The sequence below is a fragment of the Narcine bancroftii genome, chromosome 4 (genome assembly GCF_036971445.1).
Source record: "Narcine bancroftii isolate sNarBan1 chromosome 4, sNarBan1.hap1, whole genome shotgun sequence".
NCBI classification, from domain to species: Eukaryota; Metazoa; Chordata; class Chondrichthyes; order Torpediniformes; family Narcinidae; genus Narcine; species Narcine bancroftii.
This window is the reverse complement of record NC_091472.1, coordinates 90,393,589-90,414,246: the sequence shown is the minus strand read 5'-3', so window position 1 is coordinate 90,414,246 and position 20,658 is coordinate 90,393,589. Positions and strand designations below refer to the sequence as shown.

Genomic DNA, 20,658 nt, shown 5'->3' with positions numbered 1-20,658 from the left:
TTTTCTGTGGGCACAACAGAATTACCACTAATTGGTAGTGCAAAAAATAAATTGTCCACAGAATAAACATGTAAACAAATAAAAGAACTATAAATATATAATGAATGTAAACAAACTGACCGTACAATCCAGAGAGAACATAAGAAAATCAACAAATTGCACAAGAGTCCTTAAATGAGTCTCTAATTGAGTTTGTCATTGAGGAGTCTGATGGTGGAGGGATAGCAGCTGTTCCTGAACCTGGCGGTGCGAATCTTGTGGCACCTATACCTCTTTCCTGATGGCAGTAGCGAGAACAGAGCGTGTGCTGGGTGGTGTGGGTCTTTGATGGTTGCTGCTGCCCTCCAACGGCAGCGCTCCCTGTAGGTGTACTCAAGAGTGGGGATGATTTTGCCTGTGATGCCCTGGACTGTGTCCACTACCTTTTGGAAGGCATTACTTTCAGGGTATTGGTGTTCCTATGCGAGAACTTTCCGTCACACCTCTGTAGAAATTTTCCAGGATTTCTGGTGTCATACCAAATCTCCGCAAACTCCTAAGTAGAGATGCTGACGTGCTTTCTTCCACCTTTTCCACCTCTGATCCCCCAATGATCACTGGATTATATACTTCTGGCTTTCCTTTCCTGAAGTTAACAATTAGCTTAGTTTTGGTGACATTGAGTGCAAAATTGTTGTTGGTGCACCATTCAGTCAAGTTTTCAATCTCCATCCTGTTTGCTGACTCATACTCTTCCATTATACAACCCATTACTGTGGTATCATTGGCAAATTTGTAGATGATGTTATTGTCTGACCGAGCTACTCATTTGTAGATGTAAAGTGAGTAGAGCAGGGGGCTAAGAATGCAGCTCTGTGGTGCTCCGGTAATGATAGAGATTGTGGAGGAGACGTTCTTACCAATCTTCACTGTTTGTGGTCTAAAGGCGAGGAAATCCATGATCCAATTACATAGGTCTTGGAGTTTGCTGATCAGTTTTGAGGGGATTATGGTGTTAAATGCCGAAATGTAGTCGATAAAGAGCATTCTGATGTATGCATCTTTGCTGTGTAGGTGTTCCAGGGCTTTGTGTAAAGCCAGTGAGATGGCATCTGCCATAGACCTATTTCTATGATAGGCAAACTGGAATGGATCCACGTCACTGCTCAGTCAGGAGCTGATCTGCTTCATCACCAGCCTTTTCAAAACACTTCATCACTGTTGATGTAAGTGCTACTGATCGATAGTCATTCAGGCAGGTTACTACACTCTTCTTGGGCACCAATATAATTGATGCCTGTTTGAAATAAGTGGGTACCACACCTTCCTGGAGTGAGATATTGAAGATATCCATGAATACTTTGGTAAGTTGATCAACACTGATCTTTTAATACTCGGCCAGGTACTCCATCCTGGCTGGATGCTTTCCACAGATTCACGCATCTCATCCTCAGATATGGACAGGATGGGATCGTCAGGGACATGGGGGTACAGAGGGGGTGGCTCTTCGCTGTTACTGTTGTCAAATCCAGCATAGAAGGCATTGAGTTCCTCTGGGAGAGAAGCTTTGCCATCTGCTACTTGACTGGATTTGGTTTTGTAACAAGTTATGGCATTTAGGCCCTGCCACAGCTGTCGGGTGTCCTTTGTTGTTTCTATTTTCATCCGGAATCTCCACTTCGCCTGGGAGAGAGCTTTTCGCAGGTCATACCTGCTCTTGCTGTACTGATCTGGATCTTCGGACTTAAATTACAGATTGTTGGGGTGAGTGGAGGGCTGGATTTAGCTGCCACCTTCATGCATTGCTAATATGGTGAGCCCAAGCTCAAAATATGACAGCAAAACCACACATTCCATCTTTTGAATTGGTATCTGGTAGAATAAAGATGAAGAATATTAACAGAAATCATGCCAGTTATTTCAGTTAACACCCATGCCTCAGGTGAATTTAAGCAATATTACTAACCTTCATGCCTGTTTGCTTTAGTCAGCAAAGGAGGATCACTCATTCAGGTGTCTTGGTGTTTGGCATGGGCGATCATGTCTCTCTATCCGTCACAATCTCTGAATTGTAGTTGTTGCCTCCCCTGTTCTCCTTCAGTGAAGGCTCCATCTTTGAGCTGAGACTGGAGTCGATGTTGAGTTCAAGATTATACAAGGGAAAAATACTGAATTGGTTTTCCGTAGCCTTCTTCAGTTGCAATGTCCACACTGGATAGGTAACCCTGGCCATTGATCAGTAAATTAATCTGCCCAGTATGTTTAATTTCATAGCCATAAATTCTAATTTGTAGAACAATCCATAATCTGAAATCCATGGCTTCAAGTGATCCTGACTGGGAGGCTAGACAAAGGTAACCTGTAGGCTATCAGACAGAAGGAGCGCCTTACACTTCCTTTTGCTGAGCAATTGCACAGCACTGACGCCAGTAAAGGAGGTTACATCCAAAAAAAAAGTGACTGTGATCAAAAAGCAGACTTCACCAAAACTACACTGGCCAAATCCTTGAGGACATAGCTGCCAGATTGGGTCTGAGGCTTCATGAGGATAAACCTACTTGACCATGTGCTCAATCATCTACAGATGACAGCACTGGTAGAACTGATCACAGCTAAATGGAAATAACATTTGTGGACAATCTCTATCTCATTGTTTGGCTCACAAATCATTCTAAATGTGGTAGACTGGATAGTTCCAACAGCTCCAAAGTGGGCATTCATGAGGTGTTGCAAACCATTAGCAGCAGAATTAAGAAAATCAATCAAGTAAACAGAAGCAGGGGAAGCCATCTAGCTTTTTGAGCCTGCCTCATCATTCAATATGATCCTGGCTAATTTACCCAGACCTCAACTCTTCTCTACTAGATATCCTCAGCCCTCTATCTCTGATCAAAAAGCATCTACTTGCACTTTAAATATTTCTAATGAGCTAGCCACCATAATACTCCAGGGTAGAGATTCCAGAGATTTACAACCCTTTGTGAGAAGCAACTCAGCTTCCATGCCCCCAGCTTGAAACAACATCTCCTCATTTGAGATTCTCCCACTCGTGAAAACATTTCAATATCTATCCTGTCATGCACCCTCGGTAACTTATGTGTTTCAATAAGATCTTTTCTCATTCTTCTAAAACCCTAAGAGCAAAGCCTCCCTTGCAAGGACAGTGTGATTCCACAATGTGGAACCTTATGGGTTGCCACAATCTTCACTTTCTCATTATCAGTCAAAAGGAACCAGAGAAGTATCTCATTCAAGCCAGCAGCATCACCAGATTTACTTAAAAACTGAGACACCAAAGTAAGATAAATAATGTAAATAGAGTGGAATAGGCACAGCTAATTAATTTTGCAGCTGTCAACTCACATCAAAGTCTGACATCCATCTATTATCAGCCTTATTATCTATCTATTTTTGTACTTATTGCCTCTTTTTAATTTAATTAAACGTACTATTGTAGTTTTTTGGTATATTTTTAAACAAAATACCTGTTAAGCTATAGCTGCACATGTTCATTGTACAATGCATATGACAATAAATTCATTATCATCTTGTGAATAGTGGTGGACAATCACACAGCTCATCAGTGGAGAATGTGGCAAGAACATTCCCATCAATGCTGATGAGGCCAGTAGTTGCTCTAGGCAAGGAAGAAACATTCCCATTCCCATTCAGCTTCAGCTAGAGGTTCACCTGGAATTAACTCCACTTCCTCCTGCAATCCCCATCATCTCAGAAGCCTACCTTCAACTGATTTGATTCATTCCAAATTATACAATGAATCAGCTGGGAGCAATGGATGCAGCAAAGGGCATGGGACGAGACAACATCCCAGATGAAGTCTTGGGATGCTGAAGATTTGTGCTTCAAAACAAGGTGTATCATAGGCCAAGCTGCACCAGCACAGCTATACACTGATATCTGTGCCCACAAACCTCCTGTTCACAAAATGGACAAACCAATTCATTCACCCAATGTATTTTCACTTATCATGCAGGATGTCATCTGACATTGCTTTCAACTGGAACCTATTGCTTGGACCAAATCTATGCTCTGAGCCCACAATAGCTTTGTAGATAGGTTGTTATAAATCAATGATAATGCCATCCTTTCACTGCTGATCACAAGATCCACACTATTATATTGAGTTCATCAACAGTTGAAACATTCTCAGATAACAGATTTAGTTCATGACCAAATTAGCCAAATCCTTTTGCATCAGATCTAATTTTGATATGAAATTCTGTCATTTCCACCATTAGAGAAATAAAATTCTTGTCAGCTATAAGGAAGTGCCAACAGCTTCCCACAGTGTGCTTTTGATATTTGCTGGGCTTTAGCCAGGAGAGGGGAAAATGAAAATAAGCAATCTAATTCTTGCATATTTTCTGAAGTTCTTCAAAGAGCAGCAACTGAAAGTTGAGAGCTGGGGATCATTGCAGGGGCATCAAAACAGGAAATGGAAGAAAATAAAAGCATTTTAAAAAGGACCAAATCTAAACCAAAGCAAATTGAAAATTTAAAGGGTGCAAAATGCATGACCTACTTAATTCCATCATGCAGATTTACTTTTTTAACCCCCCCCCCCCATTCTCATATGGAATAATCTGAAAACGTCCATCAGTACAAAGATGAGAAGTAAATAAAATGCAGACTTACCAAGATGATTTACACCAAACTGCATTTCAAATCCATCCTCTGTTTGCCAATGAGGGCATCTCATAATACCAGCATTATTAATTAGAACATTTATATTATTTTCCTCTAAATAAACAAAAGAAAAACTATTTAGGACTTTGAAAGTTCATGCAAACTTACAACAGATGTCCTGTGCACCAACTTCTATTGAAACTCCTGAAATGCACACTGTGCCTTTAAAATGGGCTTCCAGATAAACATCAAGATGAGCATTTTCCCCTCAGTCCTTGCAAGTTCTGTCAATCAGCAAGCTACTTGACTGAAACATTTTTGTATAATAATTTTATTACATACATTCAATCAGCCACTTCATGATGAAGGGTTCTGACCCAAAATTTTAACAATTCTTTTTCTCCCACCAATGCTGCTTGACCCATTGAGCTCCTTCATATAACCATATAACTGTTTACAGCACGGAAACAGGCCATGTCGGCCCTTCAAGTCTGTACTGGTTCACTTGAACAACTCCACTAGCTCCTCCGCAAACTCCTGAGGAAGTAGAGGCTTTCTTCATGATGCCATTGGTGTGTTGGTTCCAGGAAAGATCTTCCGAGATAGTGACTCCCAAGAACCTACAGTTTTTTGGGTATTTTTTTTTAATGGGGTCTTGATGTTGGTCCTCTTCTTCTGGGCTGGTTATCTGTGGTGTCTCTGGTTTCCTTTTTTTCATTCTCACCCCTCCCGTTCCCATTATTTTCTTTATCTTCCAGCTGGGAGCCCTGCTGTCGGGTCTCTCTCAGCTGTTTGTGCTGTAGAGTTCCACTCCACAGCTGGTACCCTCTCCCGTCGGTGTTCTCTTTGTCGTGCGCATCGCACATGCGCGATTGCGCACCTCTGTTTAGCTCTGTGAGCCATCTTTGCAGTCCTGCGTTCGATGGGTCGCGACCCTGCAGGGTCTCCACTGACCTAAGGGAGTGGGCTCCTCTTTCCACGGCCGATCCCTGCTTCTTCAGCAGATTGTTTTTTGCTCCAGGTTTCAGCATCAGCAGTCTCCCACATGTCTTGATCTTCTTAAATATGGATGATATAATTCTATTTGCTCCACAGGTTCAAGTTACCTGGAGTAATGCGAGACTGCAGATGCTTGAATCTGTGCTGACTGGAACAGAGCTCCTGGCTGCTGATTTTTCAGATCTCAAAAATAAACTTTATTTTTACAATAGAAAAGTTTTTACAAAGGGAAACAGTGTACAGTCTTTTCATATTCTTAGTGTCTTACACTCTACACATTCATATTGCCATTCAGTGTACACATTTTGATTTTGTTTATTGCATTGTTAACCAATCATTATTCCTTAGAGCAGCATTGCCATCAAAATAGCACCCTGGTGTGCTCCACCCTTCAGCTACTTGAGGAGCTTCCCAACTCTGCCCTTCAATTCCCCACAGTGCATCTCTCACCATGTACTGCAGCTTGGAAGGCATTCCTTCACTGCCAAAGAGCATCTTTCACCAGGTTCAATATCAATGCAAGGCTATTGTCATATACATAAATGCCATAAGACTTAGGAGAAGAAATAGGCTATTCAGCCCATTGAGTCTGCACCACCATTTAATCATGAACAGATTCATTTTCCCAATCAACCTCACACTCTGGCCTTTTCCCCATAACTTTTGAGGCCCTGGCTAATCAAGAACTGATCAATCTCTGCCTTAAATACACCCAAAGGCTTAGCCTGCATAATCACCTGTGGCAACAAATTCCAGATTCACCACCCTCTGGTTAAAGAAATTCCTCTGCATTGCTGCTCTAAGCGAAAGGCCTTTAATCCTGTTGTGCCCTCTTGTCCTAGACTCTCCCACTATGGGAAACAACCTTTCCACATCTACGCTGTCCAAACCTTTCAACATTCCAAATGTTTCAATGAGATTCCCATTCTATTAAATTCCAATGAGTCACAAGCTGTCAAATGCTCCTTAGATGATAACCTTTTAATTCCCAGAATCATTCTTGTGAACCTCCTTTGAACCCTTTCCAACATCAGCACACTTTTCTAAATGAGGAGCCCAAAACTGCTCACACTACTCCAAGTGAGATCTCACCAGCTCCTCTTGCAGAATGTGGATAGTGAAGGAGGCCAACAGTATCCCTGACAACTTCATCTGTGAGGTGCATCCTATTGCAGCTCCTTACAAACTGTGTTAGGTAATTGGAACTAGAGTTGGATGAATTCCACATCATTCGTGAGGCAGAGGGGGTAAAAGAGAGGAGTTACAGGGATGCAATCACACCTAAGAGGCAGGAGGAAGGTGGCTGGGTAACAGTCAGGAGAGGGAAAGGGAATCTGAAGTGCACGGTTCTCCTGTTCCCATTCCCCTCAGCAACAAGCATACCCTTTTGTATACTGCTGAAGGGAATGACCTATCTGGACAAGGCAGGAGTCAGACCAATAGCACCATGGCTAGCTCTCAGCTTTAGAAAGGAAGTGTGAAGTCAGGTAGAGCAATAGTCACAGGCAATTCAATAGTCAGTGTAACAGATAGGAGATCCTGCGGGTGCAAAAATAAACTCCAAGATAGTGTGTTGCCTCCTGGGAGCTCAGATCTAGGATGTCTCTGAGCAGATGCAGAATATTCTTAAAAGGGAGAGTGAACATCAGGGGGATTGTGATACATATTGGTATCAATGAGGTCCTGCAAAGTAAGTTCAGGAAGTTAAGAAAGATGCTAAAGAGCAGGATCCCAAGATTACTCCCAGTCCACGAGCGAGGGAAGGTCAGAACAAGAAGATAGTGTAGACAAATTAGTGGCTGAAAAGATGGTGCAGGGGGAATGGTTTCAAGTTCTTGGATCATTGCAATCCTTTCCGGGGAAGGGGTGACCTTTACAAGTGGAGCAGGTTGCACCTGAACTGGAGAGAAACCAATAATCTGGCAGGAAGATTTGCTAATGCTGTAGTGTGGGGTGGGGTGAAAGGGGGTTGTAAACTCAATTCACAGAGGTGTGGGAACAAAAGTTAAGAAGCATGGGGTGATGGGCTGATGGAAGATGATGGGGAGGTTGATAGCTTGGTCGGTGGATCTTCGTTCTGCACACTGCCTGATGAAGATAAAAGTGCCTGCCTACACCCATGAGGGTGGTCATCAGGATGAAGGCTAGATTGGATATGGCATTTCCCCCTTTGTAAAGTGACTTGTACATGGCCATGCAGTAGACTGGTTGGACCCTTGATCCCTAGATGAATTGAAGGATGGCTCGGGTAACCGCAAAGGAAGAAGCGCAGGGAATGGATTACATGCGCACCAAGTACAGCAGTACCCAGGCACCTCACACTAATGATCATATTATTCCCTGTTATTGAGAGGAAGCATCACTCCCACAGTCCTGTTTTCTGCTGCATCTTGGTTATCAACTCCAGCCAATTTTTGTTGCACACCATAGTCCTTCTGAACCAGATCCCCAGCACCTTCAAGTAGTCAGATCTGACTGTGAAAAGGATGGTGGACAAATCAGACCAGTTACCGAAGAGCAATGCCTCGCTCTTCTTCTGATTAACTCTAGCTCCTGAAGCCAATTTATACTGGCCCCAGATTCTGATTCTGGGCCAGATGTGGATCTGAACAGAAGATGGTGACATTATCCAAGTACAAGGAGGTTTTGACTAGGTGCCTCCACTTCCAGGCAACATAATTCCTCTTACGCCCATGTCCTTCTTGGTGGATTCAGCAAAGGGCTCTATGCATCATACAAACAATGCAGGAGAAAGCAGGCAGCCCTGCCTGATTCCAGACTTAAATGGGGAAGCTATATGTTTCCCACCATTGATTTCAACTGCAATACAGGTATCCATGTAGAGGAGTTGAATCCAATTTCCATCACATACATGTGTGATATTCTGTCAAAGCGGACCAGGCAGTTATCTGTATTCCTACCCTGCACATAGGAGATTGGTTGTCAAAGGCTATCCTGCCAGATACAGCACAGATTTAGTCCAGTTGGATCACTTATTATAGAGCAGACTTGACCCAGTTGGTGATGTCCTTGGAAAGGATTTTGTAATTAATATAATCAATATTCAACAATGGAATTAGTCTCCAATTCCTTACATCTTTCCTCTCCTCCTTTGTTGGCAGATTACTTCAATTCCCATTGGCATATTGACATGTCTATTTTCAGTCTTCTCCAATGCAAATTAGAAGAAGTGTCTCAGATTTCACTTGGTTAGCCTACAACCTAATAGTAAGAACATTAAATATTCTAATTTCTGGGAATCCAAACCTCTGGTGTTTCCTTTCCACTCCCACTAATCTATCCATAGTCTTTCTCCATTTGTTTAAATTTTCCATCTCTCCCCCCTTACCTAGATATCAGTCTTCCCCACCAGCCTTCATTGGCCCATCATCCATATGCCTATCTCCCAGTATTTCTACTGTTATTTAAATTTTTAAAACATTTAGACATGCATACCTTTCATATCTCCTCCCCTACTAGATTCCATCTGCACAGCATCTCTCCCTATCCAGTTCCATCTATCACCCATCAACCTCTTAACCTCTTAACACATCCCTCCCCACCTGGATCCATCTACTCACCATCCCCCTCATCTGGTCCCACCTATTTTGTTTCATCTCTCCCATTCACTTCTATATCAAGTTTAAATTTATTATCTGACTGTACATATACAACCCAACAAGACAGCATTTTTCTGGACCACGATGCACATACAAACTACACAGGACATTATAATCAAATAGATTCTGGCTCTCTTCCAGTCTTGAAGCAGCGTCTTGACCTGAAATTCCAGAGATGGTGCTTGATCCACTGAGTTCTCCCACCCTTCTTTTCTGCTTATAGTTGACTCACTTTGAGCCAACCTCAGGAGCTAGAGTAAACCACGATAAGAGTGAAGCCTCATTCTTTGGTAGATGAACAACATGATCCCTGGAATCCTACACCATCAGATCCTATTACATGAACCTGGTGGGATCTAGTTTGGGGATGGTCCTGCACCTCCCTCTAAAATAGGGAGGAGTAAGACTTCAAACCAAAGAGAAACTGAATAGGTTAGGGAGGCACCCAACATAATAATTGGCAGGAACTTGGTGGGAAGGTTGGGATCTTACAATGTTACTCTGCATGGTCTAACTCTGCTCCTTTTTTAAAATTATTTGCTGCAGTCCTTCTGGTGAAGACTCTCCCAGTGTTACCTAGTAGAATTGAGACCAAGTGATCATGGAGGTTCAGCAAGATTCATACGTCATGGTGTGCAACTTGGAAGAACCTGAGGGTAGCAGTGATGGCTAATGCATTTGTTTATCTAAGTGTTTGAGCTCAAGGAAATGCTGGCTATTAACTGCTATTCATATTGTATCTAGCACCCATTATAGATACCCATTATAGATGTGCCATGATGTTGATGGAGGAAGCATTAACAAGCAAGTGCCCTTGTTCTGCATAGTATCATGATCCCTAGGTTTTATTGGAGATTCATTCATCCTGGGAATGGATGGTATTTCTGAACAGTGCCTTTTAGATGGTGGAATGGCTTTTGGCTGTAATGACTCACTGGCAGAATCACTGCTGTTTTAATCACAGCATTTATATAGCCGATCCACAAATTTCTGGACAGCAGTGATTCTTGAGATGTTGATAGCGATTAATTCAGTGATAGTACTAAACAGGAAAGTCTGCATACGCTGTGGATTGTAGGGCAATACATAAAAGTGCTGGATAAACTCAACAGATCATGCAGAATCTATAGAAAGTAAAGGGTAATTAACATTTCAGGCCTGAGCCCCTCAAAGTATGAGCAATGAGCAGATGCCTGATTAAAATGGTGTGGGAAGGGTCAAGCAGAGGAGCACAGGCTACAAGTAAGAGTTCATAGGTAGATATGGGTGGGAGGGTAAAATAAAAAAGATGAGTGGTGGGCAGAGAGACTAGGTATCTGAATGGAGAGGGAAGGGAAGCAGATTCTTTCCTTATCCATCTATCTTCCAGCTTCCCATCTGGGAGGGTTTTACAGAAATGTCATCAGATTGGAAAGTGCCCAAACACAATATTAGCTGTTGTTCCTACAATTTGCAGGTAGCTTCAGTTTGGCAGAGCTCGAGGCCATGATGAATGTGATGGCATGGGAATGGTGAGAGGAATTAAAAGAGGTGGCCACTGGGAGGTCCTTGTTATTGCAGCAGCCAAAGAGAATGTGCTCAACAAAACAATCTCCCAGTCTGTGTCAAGTTTCTGATATAGAGGAGGCCATAACGGGAGCACTGGATGCAGCACCTCTGCAGATTCACAAGTATCGCTTCACTTGGAAGGATTGTTTGGGGCCCCAAATGATTGTGAAGGAGGAGGTGTGGGCACAAATGTAGCATTTCTTGTGGTCACCGGTGTAGATACCAAGATGGCGATTAATGGGAATGGATTAGTGGACAAAGGAGTCCTGGAGGAAGCAATCGGGAGTGGAGGGGAAAATATGCTTCATTGTTTTCAATGTGGTGATCAGTGAACATCAGCATCCCTCTTCCCAACCCTCCTTCATCTATTTTCACCCCAGCTGGGCTAACTACTATTGATTCAATCTGTGAATATTTCTTTTCTCTTCCTTTTATATTTCTTCTTCTTTTTCCCTTTTCTTACATGAGAACCATTCTTAAATTTTTGAGGTGTGTTTTACGTATCTGGGAAACTACAGCAAGTAAGATCTTCATTGCATCTGTACACTGTAATTGTGTATTATACAAACTTTTCATTCATTCAACCTGCTTTCCAGCTCAATAGACAGCCGAGTTTTGAATACGGAAGCCAGATAAGTGAGATACAGAATATTTCCTGCTGTTAAATTTCGCAGAACCCACAATAAGTTCTTACTTCCAGGTGTTTGGTAAACAAATCATCCTTTTCCAACTGCTCTCTTTTGGATCCAAGGACAAAAGCACCTCATGTCAAATCTTGACAAAAATCAGTAGATTTCACATGATGACCTGTCCAATCTTGGAGCACCCAATTTTGTGAGGATAGCAAGGCCATTGAGAAGGTGCAGTGAGAGAGTGAGAGCTTCATTTATCTTATATTAAGGGACTAGAAAAGTTAGCATTGATCTCCTTAAAGTAGAGTTCAGGGAGATTTAATACAGACCTATCAAATTATTAGGAATAATTTTTCTACGACCAGAAGGTCAAGTAGTCAGGGGATACAAATTTAAAGGCAAAAGAAAAGCATTAACAGAAGAAATAGAACATGGAAGTTCTTCTGATAAAATTGCAATGCCACAGGGAAAGAACAGGAAAGTGTGACTACCAAATAGCTCTTTCATTAAAATGGCATTGATTAAATGTACCGAAAGGCTTCTTTCTGTATTAAAGAATTCTATGATTTAAAAAATTCCTAAGGGCAATACAAACTAATTTCCTCAATCTAATTTAATCATGTTTGCAAATTAATTTGATGAATAAAAGACAAACATTTTCACTAAAATTAGAAAAACAATCATTTCGGATAATCCCACTGTACATACAAGCTCCAAACAACTGTTGGAAGCAATCAACATTTTACCTTCAGTAACTTTCTTGGCAAACTCCCGAACTGATTTCATTGACGCAAGATTCAGGTGCCTGGCATACACATGATGATTCAGCGTGTCTCCTCGAATTTCTCGAGCTGCAGTTTCACATTTCTCCATATTCCGACATGCCAAAATAATTTTTCCACCTGCACAGAGAGAAAAGGCATTTAACACAATTTCTTTGCCCCTGTTCATTTTCTTAAATGTACTAACTTCTGATCTGGGTAAGATTTTATTGATCCTTTCAGCACGCCTCACCTGATGTATTTCACATGTCTCATATGACATCAGCAAGGCTGTTTGGCTCACCAAGGCCACAACAACTTTCAGTGCAACCCACCAAACTTCTTCCTCACTGCATTGTGAGCTCACCTCAGACCATAAAACAAGCGCGCACCCCCCAAAACCCCCATCTACACTCCCTGCTGCCTCAGAAAAACAGTCAATATATTAAAAGACACATCCTACCCTGGTTACACTCTCTTCTTTCTTCTCACACTTGTGAATCATCTTTCCAATGGGAGTTCACACACCACCGGATTTAAGAAATTTCTTTCCCAACATTATCAAACTCCTGAACAGACCTCACAGTAGTAAAATAATGTGGCCTTTGCTCTGTTCTAACTGTTCTCACACTGTAACTCTGCAGTCTGTACAGTGTTTTTACTGCACTACTTTATAAGTGTTAATTGACTGGACTGCTTGGAAAACAAATTTTTTCATTGCTCTCATTTATCATCAGGACAATAAATCTTGAACTTGGAACTTCTCCTGTAACTTGTTCTCTCTCACTTGCCCATTAACTTCCCTTGATCTTCTAGCCACCCATCTGCACTAAGGATAATTTACAATGGCCAATTAACCTATCAATCAGTTCATCTTTAGGAAGTGGAAGGAAACCCATGCAGTCATAAAGAGAATATGCAACCTCGCAGACAACACCAGACAAGGCTCAGTCACTGGAGCAGTGAGGCCGTAGCTCTTCCAGTGATCCTCTCTGCCACTCTTATGGTCCTGTGGATTGACCTCTGATCTATTTCTCTGCACTGTGATGCAGCCGGCCAGGATGCTCTCGATAGACCTCCAATAGAAGGGTGACATAATAGTGGCTGTAACCTTGCCTGCTTCAGTCTTCTCAGGAAGTGCAGTTGCTTTTGCACCTTTCTAACAAGTGACAAGATGTTAAGTGTCCACGATAGGTCACTTGTTGAGTGAACTCCAAGGAACTTGGTGCTCTCCACTCTCTCTACTACAGAGTTATTGATGTGTAGTGGAGGGTGGTTATTCCTGGTCCTCCTGAAGTCCACGATAATCTCCTTAGTCTTGTCCACACTGAGACTCAGGTTGTTACTCTCGCTTCATTTCACGAGATTTTCTACCTCTTCTCGGCAGTGCGACTCATTATTGTTGCTGATGAGGCCAACTATTTTTGTGTCATCTGAAAATTTGATGATACTGTTGGAGGTGGATCTGATAATGCAGTGATGGGTCAGTAGCATGGACAGGAGCAGGCTGAGCACACAGCCCTGGGCTGCGCCAGTGTTCAGCGTGACTGTGCTCGATATTCTGCTACTGACCTGGACAGACTGTGGTCTTTCTGCTAGGAAGTTCAGGATCCAGTTACAGAGAGGTGTGTTGAGTCCCAGCGAGGTTTCTCCACCAGCCTCTGGGGCTGATCGTATTAAATGCCAAGCTGAAGTCAATGAACAGCAGCCTGGCACATGAGGAACCGTTCTCCAGGTGGCCAGGACAGAGTGAAGTGACAAGGCTATAGCATTGCCTATAGAAGAAACCATTCCAGACAAATTGAAATCGATCAAGCATCTCTGGGAGGTGTGCTTTGATGAGTTCCTTCACCAGACACTCGAAGCATTTCATAATGGTGGTGATCGGTGCCACAGGGCAGTAGTCATTGAGGTCTGTTATTGTCGCCCTCTTGGGTACCAGGATGATGGTGGCTGTCTTGAATTCTGCAGGAATGATGCACTGCTACAATGACGTGAAGATGTCAGTGAAGACCTCCATCAATTGGTCTGCACAGTCCTTCAATACCCGACCAGTTATGTTGTCTGGTCCCACTGCCTTGTGTGGGTTCACCTTGGATAGGGTACCCTCATCTTGGGTGAGGCACTGGGTCAAATATCCTGTCCACTGGCGTTGTCAGAGTACTGTGACAACCATTCCAATGGTTCAAGAATCATTGTTCTGCCCAGTATCTCAGGGCAAATAGTGATGGAAATAAATGTTAGCCTTGCCAGTGCCTACATCGTTATCCTTGTAAGTCATGAGTCTTTATGCTCATTAGGCACTTTTTGCATAGGTTAATGACTTTTCCTATCATATTTCCAAGTATCAAGCTGCAATTTTTCAGACAAAATCTGTTTTGTCATTCCCTCGGTCCTTTCTGCCAACTAACACAAAAAGGTATCAACTTCTCATTATTCAATCTGTGTCTAATTTTTTTAAACTTCAATTACCCTTCTTCTTAGTCTCTTTTGATCCAAAGAATCCCAGCCCAGTTATTCTCCTTGTAATTAAAATTCTCTGATATATCTCAGATATCTTCTGCACACTTTCTCTTGCAATGATATGATTTCCTTGACCATACTTGTTTGCACCAGTCTACTGCCCAACTCATGTAATATTCTTCTACAGTTTTATAATCTCTCTTCTCTCATATTCTTTTAGGAGGGTAACAAATCCAAGTATCCCATATGACTTATCCTGTTGCCTTCTGTTATGCACTGCTTAAGTGAATTAGTGAAGCTGGATCACTGACTGCATTTGAATCAGTTAGGCGTAGGGGGCTCTCAACTAACTTCTCAGCAATGTTATTAATATGGAAGGGTGCCTTCTAGTTAGTATGGACGTTGAGCCCAATGGTCTTTCTATTCTGTAAGATCGTATGATCTGTGGATGTGGTCTTCAGGATCCCTCTAGTGTTCCATTTATCATGTATCCCCCACCTTGTTTATATTTTTTCAGATTTCATATTTATTGTTAGAGTACATACATTACATACTACCTGAGATTTGTTTTTCTGCGGGTGAAGCAGAATTACTGGTAGTGCAAAAAAAAATACAAAGAAATATAAACAAACTGCAATACAGAGAGAAAAAAAATTAATAAAATGCAAGAGTCCTTAAATGAGTCCCTGATTAAGTTTCTTGTTGAGAAGCCTGATAGTGGAGGGGTAGCAGCTGTTCCTGAACCTGGTGGTGCGAGTCTTGTGGCACCTATACCTCTTTCTTGGTAGCAGCAAGAACAGAGTGTGTGCTGGTTGATGTTGGTCCTTGATGATTGCTGCTTCTCTCCAATGGCAATTGCTGAAGGCAAAAGTGCATTGAGTATGTCAATGAGATCAAATGCTTCACAACCAGGGTGAACCAGAAACCATGGTTGGTTGGATGCTGAGGTCTGGGCCCTTCTCAGAGCATATGATGCTGCCTTTAAGACAGGGGATAAAATGGCACTAAGATCAGCCAGGGCTGAACTCTCCTGTGCAATGCAGAAGGCAAAGTGAGGGTATGTACAGAAGATCTACAGACAGCTGTGCGAAACCAGCGACATGAGGCATAAATGGCAAGGGATCAAGACTATTACGGATCGCGTCAACCTTGCAAATTAAGGACAATGACACCTCCTTTCCAGACAGACTGAACATCTATGCATGGTTTGATGAGAGGAATAGGATGATGCCAAAGAAAGCTCTGTGTCCCCCTGATGAAACAAGTCCAAAATAGGATATTGTGCAATGGAGGAAGAGAGGAAAATTTGAACTTGGTTCTTTTGGGCAACTTTTTTCCTTGTCTTTCTGGCTAATAAACCTCATGGGTTTGAGAAATTTTGAAGTGAATAAAGAATTATTGTATTCCATTTTTCAGATGATAGAACAGTATCTTGGTAATGGAGGGACCAGTAAATTAGGTGTCACTTAATACAAACAACCATGAGATTCAAAACCACTTCATTGGTCTTGGCTGAATCAATCAATGTGCCATAGATGGCCTTCTAGACTTAACCCAGCACTATATTGAGAAACATTAATACAAAAAGCCTAGCAGGGAAACTATTTCATAAACTTTTCTTCCACATTACTTCAAATTAACATCAAAACTTATTTATATTACTAAAAGAGTTGATTTTCTGTCTCCACATAGTCATAATTTTATTTGAAGCTCAGTAAAGATGAACATTATTTGCTTTTAACAAGTCAATCTTAAGACCCGAGCTCAATGAATGTTGTGCTTTCACTCACCTGCTGAAATTTGTCTTATTATATCATTTATTATCCCCAGATAGTAAATTTAATGTGTAATCTGTAACCTTCTGATGATACCTTGCTATTAATAGGACAAATTATTACACAATTGAATCCCTGCTATCCATTTACTATAATATCTTATTGTTTACAGACTTTGACAAATATAACAGTAGCTACTTTTCAGACCAAATAGTTTGTGATTTAAAATCTCATCAAAACATATATATTAGTCCAGAACCATCTTTTGTTAAATTTGGAAATGTCTACAAGAATAACTGCTGTCCAGCTAATAAATCTAAATTATGCATCAAATTTTGAGGCTAATTTATTTCTAGAATTAGTGGTTGAAGCAGAAATTTTCAAAAATAGCTTGAATTAAAGAAGTGGAAAAATTGTACGGAAACAAAATGGGAATAAATAAGGGAAAGATAAAATCCAAAGACAACATTAAAGTCAAAAAGTTCATGAATTAAACTATGGTGTTTATGAAATATAGCAAATCACCCAAAAATTCTAAATGACTGGGATCAAATGCTAGTTATTAGTTTAGTAGCTTCATAATTGCATATACGAAATATGAAATGGGCCAAGAGTTGTTTTTGCATCATAATATTTGTGTAACACAATTAACATTATATGTTGCACACAAATAATGGGCAATTATTAATGCATCACCTTAACATTTACACCATCAGTGATTCAAAACATTATCAGTGATTCTTAAATTCAAATGAGATCTTTGCCCCTTAATTGCTCAAAAGAAAGAAAAATAACAATAATACTACAAAAATGCAAATTCAATGTCCACATTGAACCAAAGGGAGAAAAATATTCCATATATTTTGTGGCAACAATACTGGCAAAGCTTGAAAAAAGAATTACAGGTAAGATGTATGGAAGGTGTATGGAACTTTGGTTTTCAAGAGATATTGAGACCCTGGTTAAGAAGAAGAAGAACAGGACCATTGCCTGAAGAGGACGCACAAAATCAGTGAACCGGTGCGGACGCAAAAGGCCAACATGGCCTGTTTCCGCTCCGTAAATGGTTATATGGTTATATGATGCGTAATTGACTCCAAATCAAAAGTGAATTTTATCTTTTACTTCATTGATAGCCAGACGTGTAATTTTGATGAAATGGAAAGACAATTCTCCACCTACACACACAATGGTTAAGTAATATCTTGTCTTGCTTGTTTAGAAAAAATTAGATATGCTATTAAAGATTCAAATTGTAACTTACAAAATATGTGGGGTCCATTTAGGGACTATTATCATAACCTAAAGAATTAGAGTCGTTCTGAAGTTTTTGTGCTGTGCTGTTCATCTCCAGTTTGTCTCTTGATTCCTACATGTTAGCTTTTAACCTTATTTAGTGGTAGGAGTTTTGAATTATAAGGTCTTTATTTTTTCTTATCTTTTGAATTGCACATTACAATATATAACTGTACTATTCAATTTTGAAAAATGTAAACATCAATAAAAATATTTTTTTAAAAAAGAACAGTGATTCAAAACAATGTTAATGATTCCAGGCAATGATCATGCTTTTCCTCCACTCTCTCCATTCCCATTTTACCTCTTTTGGCCAGCTCTCTAGCAGTTTCTTTTCCAATACCAGTGTTTGCTCCAGTTATAATTATAGTTCTTCCTGAAGCACTTGCTGAACTTGGACAAATTCCACCAGATACATAATCTCTAAAGTGCAAATAAATCAGAGAATACATGAATATTTGGCTGATAGGTACCATCACACAAGCATAACCGAAACATATACCGTATGTGAACAAGTTATTTGATCACATTTTAATTCATATTGATTTATGTGAACACTAACTCTTATCAGCAGAACCAATTGAAAAGGCCACAAATAGCCTGAATGAGAAATTATGTATTTGGACACAGTCAGTTCCTGAGGCAGGAGTTCCATTATCTAAATCTAAAATCTCTTATCTAAGATACAAAAATGTGAAACTTTGAACTAATCTTGACAAAATGAGGTTTATATACATTTTAGTTATTGTTTCTATTGTCTAATGAACTTTGCTTTGGCTTGACAGAATGAGTGGATGAATGTAGGTATTTCCATGGTTGTAACCACCATTTCAAATGCAGTCCAAATCTTGCACAAACTTTCCCTCTTGGAAATCAATCACCCATTTTAACTGCCTGAACTGCATCATTCTGAGAGCATGTTTAAAAAGTCTGGACAGAGATCCCTCAATGACTAAGTGAATGAGTGTAACCCTCATCATAGGATTAAAAGCCAAATTTCCCAAGTACAAATTTAAGTACGAGGATTGACTAATCTCACCCAAGCAGTTGTTTGAATGCTGTTACTTAAACAGAATGGATTCCATTTTCAAACACATTCTGGTCACCTTGCATGAAAATGCTAATGCGTGGATGATGAGTGAGGATGGTGAGACTAGGTGTATCTCAAATAGTCAAAAACCTCTGACATTCAAACTCGCTTCACATAAGTGTTACTAAAGTGCTCATTGGCCAGTCAGCCATAACCCACTGAGAGCCAGGGACTTCATAGAATGATAGGGAAATAAATGTCAAAATAATACTCCCTCTGGTCTCCTTTTTCCAAAGTGATCTACAAGTATCATCTGCAAAATATGTAAAAATTGAAAGACAATTGGAAATGTGTGACAGTAAAAAAATACTTCAGCCTTAATATTTGGCCAAAATACCAAGATCATACTCGATCTCATGTAGCACACAAAAGTGCTGGAGAAACTCGGCAGGTCATGCAACATCCATAAAAAGCAGAATGCTGTTGATATTTTGAGCCTGAGGCCTTCTTCATGGGTGCCAAAAATTGACCAGATGTCAGAATAAGAAGATAGCGATGGGGAGGAGGTGGGGGAGTGAGGGAAAGGGGGATGAGCATAGGCTAACAGGTATAGATGGATACAGGTTGGGGGGGGGTGGGGGGAAGGAGCTGGGAGGTGATCGGGAAAGAGGGCAGAGGCCCAAGAGAGATTACTCTCTTGATAGGAGAAAGAAGGAAAGGGGCTGGGGAACTAGAGGAAGGGAGACAGAGGGATGCAGGAGAGAGCAACCGAAGGAGAAGATAATGGAAACTGAAGTCAATATTAATGCTGTCTGGTTGGAGACTATCAAGAAGGAATATTAGGTGTCATTCCTCCAATTTATGAGTAGCATCATGCCAATGTTGGAATGAGGCATGGAATTGAAGTGGATGGCCACTAGGAGGTCCTTGTTATTGTTCCGGTTACAATTATCCTCAATTGCTGACGTAGCTGAGCATATCCTGTTAGGGAACACTCATGGAGTTGTCAGAAGGGTCTATAAATCTTAACTATTGGATCATATTAATGGAATCCATAATCAGTGAAAAACAACTTTTCCATCAAAATTAAAAAGTATGTTTTATGTAGGGTTAAAATACAAAATGAAACCACAAGTCATAAAGGCCAAGAACTAAATCAGAAAGTATATATGCAAAATTGGAATTCATCCAAAAACTCTTAATGGAATGAAGCCAATTATAGTTAATAGTTTACAAGCTTCAAAATGAGAGCAGAAAAGCAATTGTGATTGAATTATTTAAATATGGGGTGAAAAACAATTTGAGGATCAATTAATGAAATGTTCAAAAGGGAAAGGTGCTCAAATATATTTACATCACGTGTCAGTGCTGCTCTAAAAAAAAAGTGACACTGGAAGACACAAGCTTTTTTTAATTAAAAAAAAAAATTTTTTTCACACTATGAACCATACTGACCAAAATACACACAAACGTTTCCCTCTTGAATGTACAGTGTCATTTTCTCCCCTTTCCCCCCCTCCCTTCCCTCCCTCTTTCACCCCCCCTCCCCACCCACTCAACGTTCAACACAGATGATACATTAAACCCATTAAACAATGTCATCACACAATGAAAATAAACAAGAAATTTGTGTCTTCTACTTTTACATACTGGGTCAGTTCATTTCATCTTCTCCTTCTGTCATTTTAGGTGGTGGAGGTCCGTGGTAGGACTTCTCTATTGTGTTCCATGTACGGTTCCCAAATTTGTTCGAATACTGTGATGTTATTTCTTAAATTATATGTTATTTTTTCCAATGGAATACATTTATTCATTTCTATGTACCATTGCTGTATTCTCAGGCTATCTTCTAATTTCCAGGTTGACATAATACATTTTTTTGCTACAGTTAAGGCTATCATAATAAAT

The 20,658-nt window shown here is 40.6% G+C and overlaps 1 protein-coding gene across 7 annotated transcripts in view; it reads right to left on the bottom strand.

The window, feature by feature from the left end:
• LOC138760807 (retinol dehydrogenase 13-like) overlaps positions 1-20,658 on the bottom strand; it is a 58,155-nt gene that overhangs the window by 8,193 nt on the left and 29,304 nt on the right. For 3 of the 7 annotated variants that reach the window (XM_069931931.1, XM_069931932.1, XM_069931934.1), the window contains exons 2-4: positions 18,025-18,143; positions 12,172-12,327; positions 4,636-4,740 (exon numbers count right to left, since the gene is read on the bottom strand). In XM_069931931.1, the coding sequence (XP_069788032.1) occupies positions 4,636-4,740; positions 12,172-12,327; positions 18,025-18,143 (380 nt within the window). The remainder of the gene's footprint in view (positions 1-4,635; positions 4,741-12,171; positions 12,328-18,024; positions 18,144-20,658) is intronic. The other 4 variants (XM_069931935.1, XM_069931936.1, XM_069931938.1 and 1 more) reach the window with 2 other exon arrangements.